The 11,949-nt window shown below is 41.5% G+C and overlaps 1 protein-coding gene across 1 annotated transcript; it reads right to left on the bottom strand.

Annotated features, from left to right (window-relative positions):
• Positions 1–2,287: 2,287 nt before the first annotated feature.
• Positions 2,288–10,153, bottom strand: LOC122659576 (transcription factor MYB11-like). The gene is made up of 3 exons (XM_043854676.1): positions 9,911–10,153; positions 9,419–9,548; positions 2,288–3,122 (listed from the first exon to the last, which is right to left on the bottom strand). Exons 1-3 carry the CDS (start codon positions 10,041–10,043, stop codon positions 2,288–2,290), a joined length of 1,098 nt encoding a protein of 365 aa, XP_043710611.1. The 5' UTR covers positions 10,044–10,153.
• Positions 10,154–11,949: the final 1,796 nt, after the last annotated feature.

The following is an 11,949-nucleotide window of genomic DNA, read 5'->3' as shown; positions in this document are numbered from 1 at the left end:
CAATGTGTTTACTTGTTTCCAGCTATAAGCCAATGCAAAAGGCCGAAAATTCAGCAAAAAAAAAAAAAATGTTTTATTATGTCCCAAAAAGTGAGAAAAGCTTCCTCGATGGGTACCGATGAGTACCAAAAGAGTCTCGAAATATGCGACCCCCTCCTGCCAAGACCAGATTTCCTAACGCACATCCATCCCATAATAAGCACTACCCACCGCACTTCAAAAATGACTATTGATATAATACGGTCAATACGATATTAATAACTAAAGGGCGAGTGGTAGCAACGCTTAAGCGTTGCCATTCTAAAATAGTGATGGTAGAGTTTCAGTCAATATGAATCATTGATCTAATAGTACGTAATCTAAATCGTCGATAAATTTAATTTTTCATTCAACTATTATTGGTTGTTACAGAAATAGTCGGTTATTTTTCCCATGATTCCTAGCCTCGCAATCCCCCATCGCACAACACCTCTGCAACCCCACCACCGCCTCCGCCCAGCTCCACCCTCTTGTCCCTGTGACGACCCCCTGTTCCGCTCTACCCTACACCTTACCTGCGGCGCCTTATCCCGCAACCCCATCCCACCATCCTCCCCCTTTCTTCCCTCACTTGCAAACCTATCCCAACGGATCACCAATCGCGAGCCATCTCGCATTACATGTCGCACCCCCTGTACCCTTCCCCGCCTGGTGGTTCAGTTGATGTTGTTCGGACCGTCTAATCCTTAAACTTGGTCTGAGTCACCTGACCAAAATCATTGGTGAGTATCAATTTCTTAAACCTTTGCAGAAGTGTTCAATCTTAGGATTGATAAACCTGAGTTTAGAGGTTCGAAATTCAAATTGCAGCAGTTGATTTGAAACCCTAACTTCTTGATCTTTGAAGGCATCACTAAAAGAGAGAAAGAAACACTACCCATCTAATTGTAAGACCGACAACAATATCAAAATAAACCAGGGAAGGAACATTACAGCATCACCATAATGGAATGATTCTTAAACTAATTAAAAAGGGGGAAAATAATAAAATTAGATTTGATTTTAGTTAATTTTTTAAAGAAGTATTAGGCACTAGAGAGCCTTTTGGTTTGGGTATCACCGTATGTGGGGCTACAGAGATGTTGCGCGTTGGTTCCGCTGCAACCGGCAGAAGAGGAGGAGAAGGAGACGAATAGCAAAAGAGTAACATTGCCATGATGATGAGAAGTGGCGATGATAAGGCTCGGTTTAGATTCCCTTTCGAGAGCGACAGACTAATCTCTGCAATTCTACTTCAATGGTGACGGGCCATGGCTGAGGCGGTGACTGAGACAATAAAGACGGTGCAGGCCAGTGGTAGGTTGCAGCGGCTACTGCGAGTGGTGGGTATCTAGCCAAAATCCTGACTAGGAAAGGGAAAGAACGGCAAGTGCGATGTTGGAGCAACGATTTGTCCTCTGACGGAGAAAGACAAGAGTAGGAGGTCACAGCTAAGGTTCATCCAAATAGACGGTGGGAGGGTATTATCGAAACATCAAGTAGTCGGTTGCAACCAATGAACGACTCTGATTAACTATTACCAGATCAATAGCTCATATAAGCCTTGAAGTAGATCAATGGTTGGTATTAAATGTTGCGCTGCTAGCACTATTTTAGAATGGCAGTGCTTGAGCGCTGCAACCTTTTGGCCATAACTAAATCCATGACTAATAATGTATCGTAACTCAGTCATAATTCACTTCACATCTCAGGATAGATATCTGTCGAGATGACAAAACCACACTAAAACCCAATGTACCAAGACAAGTTGTAGGTTACAGAGGAAAAGATCAATTTAGTTATTTAGGGCAAGGGATCTCTGAACCTACAACATAGGCTATGTCCAGACGCATTCATTATTTAATTTATTTCTCTCTTAAAATAAAATAAGTAAAAAAATTCAAATGTCTCTGAACATAGAGTACACTGTAGTCTCAGAGAAACTTTTTTCAATTATTTATTGAAGATTAATCTTGGTGTTACCATGCTTGCTTATGAATTGTCATCTACATGGCATAGAATATGCAAAATATCACTTGCATGAGATGATTTAAATAAGCATAACATCTCGATTATCCAAAATATCCTGTATTTTCTATTGCATGAAGTCCAATTAATCTGTCATGCTGTTTTGTCGGTGACAAGCATGAGTCACTTGTTAGTGGATTTTTTCTTTAACAAATCCTGTCAAGATAGAAGCCAAGCAGCAAAAGCTTGCTGTTGCTGCTCACACTCCTCCACACTAGTAGTCCCCACCATCATAATCCTCCTAGAGCCAAGACAGTAGCTCCTCTCCCTCTTCTGCCCGCATTCCAGTACTTGTGGCATCAAAAGCAGTAATAGTAGTAGTGTTCCTGCTGTGAATATCAATATCCTCTGCTCCAACAACACCGCCAACAATTGCAGCAGTCCAGTCCCAGTCAGCCCAGTCCTGATCGTCGAAACAACAGCTCATATTATTGGAAGACGAAGAGTACCAGTCCTCACTCTCCCCATTTGAGTTCGCAACCCCACTCTCTATCTCGTCGCTCGCAGTGGTGGTGGTGGTGGTGACAATTGGGGTAAAACCCAGGGCCAATGCCTCAGTCCAACCCTCTCTCCCCTGTTCAACAGCATCCATCACCTCACCAAAGGTGATCAAAATGTCATCTGTCTCCGGTACCTTAATCTCGCCCATTGTGCCCCCATTATTGCTTAGTACCGCAGTCTCTAGCCCTTGACCACCGCCACTTGATGCATATGATGGGTGGTTCATACCCATGCTTTGCTGTTGATATGTATTGGATGCAAGAAGCATTCCAATGTTACTTTCACAGTCAGTAACTGAATTCCCAGCTCCCTTCACTACCGAAGTCATTGCTGCTGCGTTGTAGGAATTGGCGATAATGGTATTGGTAGTTTTCTTGTTTATGGCGGCTCTGGCTGTTCGACCCCCTCTTCGCTTGCTTCCGCTACCCAGATTGGTTAAGTCTACGAGGATCGGTGGTAGGCTTTCATTGCCGGGTCTCCTGAAGCAATGGATTCTCCTACTCAAGTGAGAATTCCAGTAGTTCTTTATCTCGTTGTCTGTTCTTCCTGGCAAGTGCCCAGCGATCAACGACCACCTGTTTGACAAAATTCCCAATATAATGAGATTCCCTCTATGTACAACACCTTCTATAAAAAAGGATGTATCTTAGAAACACCTCTTAATTGTGTTTCGTTTTATTCTTTAAAGTTCTTTAAGTTGGGAGTATAATAGGATTGTGATTTATCATTATATCATTATCAAAATATGTCATTATCTAGTAAATATTTCAGATATATAGTGAAATTATATTATTACCCTCATTGAAAAAATTAGTGCATAATACCTTTTTTTGTATTGATAGAAAAGTGTAAAATCCTAAAAAGATAACAAAAATAAGGTTACAAATCGTTTTAACACTTTAAGGGGGTGTCAATAAGAAAAAAACCCTTAAAAAAAAAGTGTGTGATATTATAAGACAAAAATATAGGGTTACAAATTGTATCATCTTAAGTGGTGTCAAATAAGAAATTCCCTTTAACGGGAAAAAGATCGTTGTGACAAGAAGTGGGTATCCCCATCCTCTCACATAATGAACTATGAGGCTTAAACTAACAGTCTCTCTCCTTAGACAAAATGTGGGCCCATACTAAATGAATCTGTCTCACATCCTCTCATTGGTGTGGTTTCCCATTCTAGCATCTTCGAAAACTTGTGCCCATTAAATAATGGGAAAAAGAAAGCTGTCAGGTCATGTGGCTCTACTCTAGCATGGGGACCACTGGGAGTGTATACATACGAACAGGCATCCAACAAGGGTGGGCTCATGGGGGTGGACTGGTCATTTCACTCTCCTTGTGTCTAGGCACAAGGTCCACATGACCTGGTAGTGATCCCCTGCCCTTAATTAATTAATGATTTTTTCCATTGTTTGTATTATTAATTTAACTGATTAATTAATGATAATACAATTATGATGTTAATGCACCGTTGAACGCTCTCAGTGTCTTAGTCTTAATAATAGAAGGTGATACGTACACTCATGTCCACCAGTGCCAAATCTTTTCGTTGATCATTTTAGGGTTTTCCTGTCCACCACCCAAATCTTTTCATCAATCTTGGCTATATTTGGATGCCAAGAAAAAAATGAGACAAAATCATGATGATGCAATGATTGATTTATGTGTCTATATCTCTTTTCAAATTCAAATTTTTTTGCAAATTTTATTTTCTTGGCATCCAAACAATGTTAATTAAGAGTTATTCCTACATATCGTCCTCTAATTTCTTGCGATAGACCTATTGATCCCTATGGTTTCAAAATATAAATCCAGACCTAATTTTCAAAACAAACTTCTAGATTCACCCTTAAAGAATGAATGTATAATAATATCACGATTGAATTTTGAGGGTGAGATTAATTTTTTGTAAGATAAAATCAATTTTTTTGCAAGATAAAACCATACTTACAATTACTGAAACTAATAGTATTTTGGTGCATCTATCACTATTATGGATTCACCAATTTTTTCATGTGACAATAAATCATCACCTGGTAAATAGGTTTATCAACATCAACTCAAGTGGCAATTAGATAAATTTATATTGTTATTATTTATATATATTTATATCATTATTTTCTAAATAATTTCATTTTGTTGAAACATAAAAGGATCTCCGATGGCACACTTGTGACATGGGATATGTAATTGTAAATATCATCATAGGCAATTAATTCATTTAAAACATTTAACTCATAAAATGGTAATTTAAAAAATTCCTTGGTCATGTAATATGCATAGTAGAAGGATGAATTCAAGGTTAGTTTTTGGAAAGTAGGGATGGATCTCTACTTCTTTAATCCACAAGAACCCAAATTCCATGACGAGGTATATTGAAGAAGAGAAAGTGTTTCTTGACCCACCACCGGAAAGAGATTCTTCAAGAATATCTTTTTTTTTTGGGGGACAGAACATATCGAGGGTCCATGGGCTACTAGGGGTTGGCATCCCAACTCAAGTAAGGGTGATCAAGGCATGGTTTGAGATATCTATATCGTATCATCCGTATGGGGCGATAAGTATAGATTTTGCAAGTGACCGATCTCTATACTATGCCGATATTGTATCGGTGACACGGTATGAACAAAGGAGTAAAATGGTTAAAAAAAAATCCATTTTAAAGGAAAATCAGTGGTAAATTTGTCCAATACTGCCAATCCATGCTGATACTGATCCGATGCTATATCAGTTACCAGATTGACTGATACCTGTTCCGATACCGTGCACTAAAACCATGGTTATACATCCAATGGGGGGAGAGTTGAAAAAACGAGACCTCTCCTTAGACTTATGCCAACGCTCTCTACTACACTAGCAACCACCACTATGCCAAGATTCACTTTCCCAGATTCTTCAAGGAAGGAATAATTGGATGTTATATAACTGATTGAGGGGGGGGGGGGGGAGTTGAAAAAGCAACCTCTACTTGGACTTATGCCAATGGTTTACTACACTAGCAGCCACCACCACACCAAGAGTCACTTCTCCTGATTCTTCGAGGAATAATTGGATGTTAGGAAGAAAAAAAACTTTGTATGGGAATATAGCCTGTGCTAGCAATCCCATGAGTCAGTCTATCTGTTATACCCGTACCCCGGGATATAATTAAATATCATTTCTTCTCGTGACGTGTAGATACCGCTGCCATGTATGCTGGTGACCTGTTCTCCATGATGGTCAAACCTAGCTACAAAATCGTTGACCACAGCACGGGTTTGCCTGTGGAGGAAAGATTCCTCAACCGCCAGTGGGGAAAGTTCATTGACGGCGACTTCGTCGACTACCCTCCAAGTACCAGCCCGGGAAGCGAGGAGTTCAGGAGAGAGCATCCTGGACCGTCACCTCAGTTGGATAATTTGTTCGGTGATGAGCTTAGCATTGCCGTGGCGAAGTTGTTCGGGGTCATGAGTAATAAACCATGACAGGGGAAAAGTAAGTTCTAGCCTCAAGACTTATTAATTATTCTTCCCTTGGTAACCTCGAAGTGCGGGTCCGGGCTTGAACCGCTCGAGCTATTTCATGAGAGAAGGGAATAATTTAAGTTCGGGTCCCGCGTACCTTTAGGAAGTACATTGGGGACTTATACCCATCTCTTATGAACCCATCTAAGAATGGGCTTTTCCCTAATTAAGGTTGTGGGCAGGCCCATTTAACCTATTGACCCAATGATGGGTTATTCCATCCACTTACCCACATAGGACTAATGGGTTGACCCATTAGGCCTCATGACCCATTTGTCTAGAGGTACCCAAATACCCATTTATTATAAATGAGTCCATGAGGGAGAGAGAGAACATTACTTCTCCTTCATCATTCTCTTCTACCCTAAATCGTGGAGGAGAGAAAGAGGAAGAGGAAGGTGAAGAGGCTTGGAGGAAGGTGGAGACCCCATCTCTTGGGCCATAAATCGTGGAGCTCTCTCATCTTGGGGGTAGGTAAGCTATTGAAGCTTCTTCCTTCTTCTATTTTGGATTTTAAAAGGGGTTGGGTAATGGGAGAGATTGACCTAGATCTCTCTTGGAACCTAGGGAGTCGATGGAGCATTAAAGCCCAAGCTATGGTGGAGTTATTTCACTCCATTATGAGCTCTAATGTAAGGGTTCTCATTGCCATTTGAGAGATTTAAGGTTGGACCCTAATGAGCTTAGGATGGAGTTTCCTAGAAGTTCTTGTGCTTTAAAACCACTTGAAAATGGGATCCTTGGAGGGAAATCCTTCGGATTTTGGACCTGAAGGTGTGAGGGTTTACATGTGGTTTCAGACCTGCAAGAAACCACCCTGAAATTACCTTCCCGAGAAGGCCCCTGTGAAGGTCGGATTTACACTCGGTTTCGCTTTAACCACATCCGCATCCGACCTTGACTAAAATTGTCCTGAGCCCCTGTGAAGGTCGGATTTACACTCGGTTTCAGTTTTCTGAAACCACATCTGCATCCGACCTTGACTAAAATTGTCCCGAGCCCCTGTGAAGCTCGGATTTACACTCGGTTTCGCTTTTCCAAACCACATCCGCATCCGACCTTGACTAAAATTGTCCTGAGCCCCTGTGAAGCTCGGATTTACACTCGGTTTCAGTTTTCTGAAACCACATCTGCATCCGACCTTGACTAAAAATGTCCCGAACCCCCGATTTCCTAGGATTTACATGTGGTTGCAGAATTTGGGCATGAAACCACTCCTGCAACCACTTTGTGAAACCTTATACTAAGTGATTATGGGAGACCTTTTGGGAATCCTTTCCCTTTGCTCGTTTAACCTTATTTCACTCTTTGTATAGGTTAATATATTCATTTTGTGGCTTATTGCTTGATCGAGGCGACAACTGATAATCGTGGTGCTTGGCGTATACGTTGTGAGTGGGTTTGGTTGTTTGGGCTTGTTATTATTATTGCACTATATATTATGTACTCATTATAATTAATAAGCATGTTTGCGCATATTGCATAATTTTATATCTATTTGTTATAATGATGATTGGTAATGTTGTACCTTGATGGGTCTCGGTGCCGGTGGGTACCGGTGCCGGAACCCCGAACACTATATACATTTATGAAGAAATTATGTTGAATGTCATGTTGAATCAGATGCGCCGTCGTGCTAGTAACCGGGCACTAAACCGGATGAAAAGTTGATGCGCCCGGATTACCTCTCGGGACGATAGGACTTGCATGTAGTATATTGTGGCTAGGATTTCACACCCTTATGCTACGACCCTTACCAACAGGGGTTTAGGTGTTGGGTAATCAGTACACCGGATTCTGTGGAGGTGGGAGAGGCCAGTCATGGTAGTATTGGTTATCAGGGGTCTGCCACTGAGTGGTCTTGGAGGCTTCGATCGGCGTAGGTCCCACGTGACAATTGAGGTTTCATTGTGGCGATAAGTTAAGTGACCCACAGTATCTCCCGAGTTGTCACAGTAGCATATGCCATTGACTTAGTTGTTTGTTAGGTGGAAAAATGGACTTAACATGTGCATGCATCATTGGACTATGTGAATTGCGTGTTTGTGCATCCCCATCCCCTCACTGGCTCAGTGGAGCTAACCCCCTCGTGCGCACACTTTTTAGATTATGATGCAGGTGACGGATATCTCGCGGGACTTGGAGTGCAGCCCTCGGGGTACGATGAGATTGGTGAGGAGGAACCGGTGGCCGTGTTTGAGGAACATGGCGACGGGTGTCCTTGCGATGATTGTGCCTACGGGCCGTGAGGATATTCGGGACTCGATCCCTTTTGATTTACTTTTGAGGCTAAGGCCTATGTTGAAATACTTACTGTTATACCATTTTGATAGTTATTAGATGGTCATTGGAAATGTAACTAATTACTGTATTTATCATCTAGCCTTTGAACATCTTGTAACTATTCGATTTATACGCTTCCGCAATACTACTGATCCTTGGAATGTAATATTCCTCTTTTCTGCATTCTAATATTATATTGTGTTAATATTGGCTATGACTGTGCGTTGGGACACTGTGTCTGTGATCCGGGCGGTTTAGTAGGATGACACGCGTCGTCCTAGTCACCCTTTATATGATATTATATTCCTTGTCTGGAATAGGGGCGTGACACTATCTCTCTCCTCCCCATAAGAAAAGACATCTTTGCCCCCTTGTTTTGAGGAGGAGAGAGATAGACACATGGGAGTGCTAGCATAAGCCACACTCCCAGTCAAAAAACTACTTCCATACCAGTCACCACCACGCCAAGAGTTGCTTCTCGAGATTCTTCAAGAATTGATGGTTATAATCACTCCCATTGGCAAAACCTGCCCAAGAATCCCATCCAACCACCATAAAGATGGTGAGTGAAGAGATTCTTGGTGGGAAAAAAAAATGGTCGAATTGAAAAAGGTGAAAGTTTCTCTACACCTATTGTATAGAGAATCGAGGATCATAATTATCCTCTATTAGAGATTTAGAGGAAGCTGTTGGTGTCCCTAGGAGTCCCATCTAAGTGACAGTCAGTTTCGGAAAAGGATTCTGTCCAGCACCCTGCCCAGGCTGCATATGCAACGTCGGATTTGGTGAGACATGAAAAGATCGCCTCACCCCTGCTCGGGCAAGGCACTCGGGCAGGGGTGAGGCAGTATCACTGTGTTCAACGCTGCACATGCAGCCCAAACAGGGTGCTGGACAAGAGCCGAGTCTGGGGTGCACGAAAAATGATTCTGTCCGGCACCCTGCCTGAGTCCGAATCTCTATACCCAACAATCCAAAGAAACCCCACTTTTTGTGATTGATCGATGAATAGAGGGTAAACAGGAAGCTGGAAAGTGACCATGTGCGGCTTGAGACACATAAAGTACAAATTGTGTAAAGTGTAGCACCTGTTTCCCAAGGAGCTACGTAACTTAATGATCATATCTTCTTCTTCAGCTGTGAAATTCCCTCTCTTTAAGTCAGCTCTTAAGTAGTTGATCCATCTCAGTCTGCAACTCTTTCCACATCTCAATAAACCTTCAAGAACATAAAAGTATCTAAGAACATTACAAAGACTCATAAAAAATACCTACATTTAAAAACCAAACTCAGGTTTTTTTTTTTTTTTTTTTTTTTCGTTTTTCTTTCTCAGATAAACGAGTGGCTTGAAGTCCTCGCCATTATGGTTTAGGACTTAGTTTCTCCTTTTTAAGTCATAGACTTGTTTGCCTTTTTTTATTCAATAAATTTCCTTTTTTCTCAACGAAAAAAAAAAAAAAGAAAAAAAAAAAGTAAGAAAAAGAAAAAGAAAAGAAAAGAAGAGAAGAAAAAAAGGACTAAACTCAGTTAAACCAAAGAAAACAAAAACCCATTCGTCTTTTTTGGATTTGTTATCTAACCTGCATTCTTGGGTAATGATCTCCATGAACCTTCGCCATTAGTTTGAATGTACTTCATCAAGATCTCATCCTCTTCGACTGTCCATCTCCCTTTCTTCAATCCCACTTTCTCGCAACAAGGAGCTCTTCCCATCTCTCAGAAACCCACCCACAAACACTAACAGGGCAGAAATTAAGAGAGAGAAATGGGCACTCTGGCCTCGTAAACTTGTGCGTGCTCAGAGTTGAGAAGGGTAAAATGGGGCTTAACAATGCTATATAGGGCGCGCACACACACACACTCTGTCACTCTCTCTCTCTCTCTCTCTCTCTCTCTCTCTGTCTCTGCACACACACATAGAGATGGACAGAGAGAGGGGTGGGGCTGGTGATGTAGAAGGATTTGCGGTGGTGAAAGAAGCCACGATGAAGGAAGGAGAAGGCGCAGTAGTCGTGGCTTGTCGACCGTCGAGGAGCTGATCTCACGGGCTTCAATCTCCCACGTTGAAGGATTGAAAGTACAGAAACTACGTACCATGGTTAGCCCAACGGACGAACACTATTTCCTTCCCTTGGATCCAGATCTTCTACGATGTGGGCTGTCGGATAAGGCGATCATTGTACGCGACCTTGTGTCTGCACAACACAAGCAGGACCGGGCAACGTGCCGTAGAAGGTCTGTGTCCCCTCCCTCTCTCTCCCTCCATAATTCACACTTGACACCCCTCATTAATTTCCCATTCCTATCACTGCCTTTATTATTTCATCTACTCCCCTTCTGTGCACTAATTAAAAACCTTTAATTTATGGGGTCCGTCTGATTGTCACCGACTGTGTGACAAAACCTGTAGTAACCTAAGTTCTATTGGCGCCCCCCTCCCCCCTTTTTCGGTTTTTATTAATATCCAAAACATGTAGGTCGAACTCATGGTTGGAGTTGAACACATCTTTGGTAACTATGGATCAGAATTGAGTCAAACTGCAGTATACATTATTAATAGTGCCCTCCTATTCAGGGAGCCAACTAAGTTGTTAATTTCTCTTGGAACAAATTGGCGAGGATAAATACATGATGTTTGCAAGAATAAAATGCATCTCCAAAGGGGAATCTGAAAAATTCCTATGAGGATAGGATATCACATCCTTATTGTCTGATTCAACAATTAGATTGTCATAGACTTTAGATATCGCTTCAAGAAGTGCAGTGCGGATAACATGGCTTCATCAACTAATGCATTATAAAAAGTAGCAGGACACTATATATCAAGTAGTGGATTTCCTTCATAACAATGAAAAATGATACCATGTTATCCAATATCAGTCCTTTGTTTTAAGGTGAGGAAACTCAAGACCATATTAGTACACACCAAATTCCTTACGAACCGATGTAAGATCAAACCCCATATGACAGATATGGAATCACAACAGAGAAAAACCTTTGTTGAGGATATGGAAATTGATGTTGTCATTGTTGTCAACATAGTCAGAATCAACAATTCAACACACTCACATAGGTCATGATGCTTGACACAGTCAAACTTACATTGCGGTGGATAGTGCTAGACAGTAATTCAGTGTAGTAGTGTGACATGGGCAATGTGATAAGTGGCACCTCTATCAATTAATAGAAAAAAGAATGGATTTGTAGGGTCCCAAATGAATTGGCTTATTCGAAAAAAACCTTGTTCTTTGGAAGATCTATCTCATGTCTGGTACTACATGGTTCCACTCTTCAAGAACTCCGAATCATTCTCTTGAAGCTCATCCTCTTTATGATAAATGATCTGCTTGCCCCAAAATAACCTGGCCCAATAGGGAAATCCCAATTCATTAGGCCTTTCGATACAATCAAATAGATTGCCACAAGGGCATTGTGGTGGATGGTGCTAGACATTAGTTCGGTGTAGTAGTGTGACATGGGCAGTGTGATAAGTGGTACCACTATCAATGTGTTACTCCACAATGTTATGTGCCGAATCAAGATTCCATTTAACCAGTTTAAAACTCACCCATTGAATCGCAATAGACTAAGATTGATTCCACAACCCTAACTAAGGTTG

Source organism: Telopea speciosissima, chromosome 4 (assembly GCF_018873765.1).
Source record: "Telopea speciosissima isolate NSW1024214 ecotype Mountain lineage chromosome 4, Tspe_v1, whole genome shotgun sequence".
Taxonomy (NCBI): Eukaryota; Viridiplantae; Streptophyta; class Magnoliopsida; order Proteales; family Proteaceae; genus Telopea; species Telopea speciosissima.
Note: the sequence above shows the minus strand (reverse complement) of the source record. Positions and strands in the feature narration are given on the sequence as shown.

What these genes read in the sequence shown, in the direction of transcription:
- LOC122659576 (XM_043854676.1), bottom strand. Translation starts at nt 10,043, where the DNA reads ATGGGAAGAGCTCCTTGTTGCGAGAAAGTGGGATTGAAGAAAGGGAGA. An exon ending in ATCATTACCCAAGAATGCAG is followed by an intron (nt 9,549 to 9,910) that starts GTTAGATAACAA and finishes ATGTTCTTGAAG; the next exon opens with GTTTATTGAGATGTGGAAAG. An exon ending in CGTAGCTCCTTGGGAAACAG is followed by an intron (nt 3,123 to 9,418) that starts GTGCTACACTTT and finishes TTTGTCAAACAG; the next exon opens with GTGGTCGTTGATCGCTGGGC.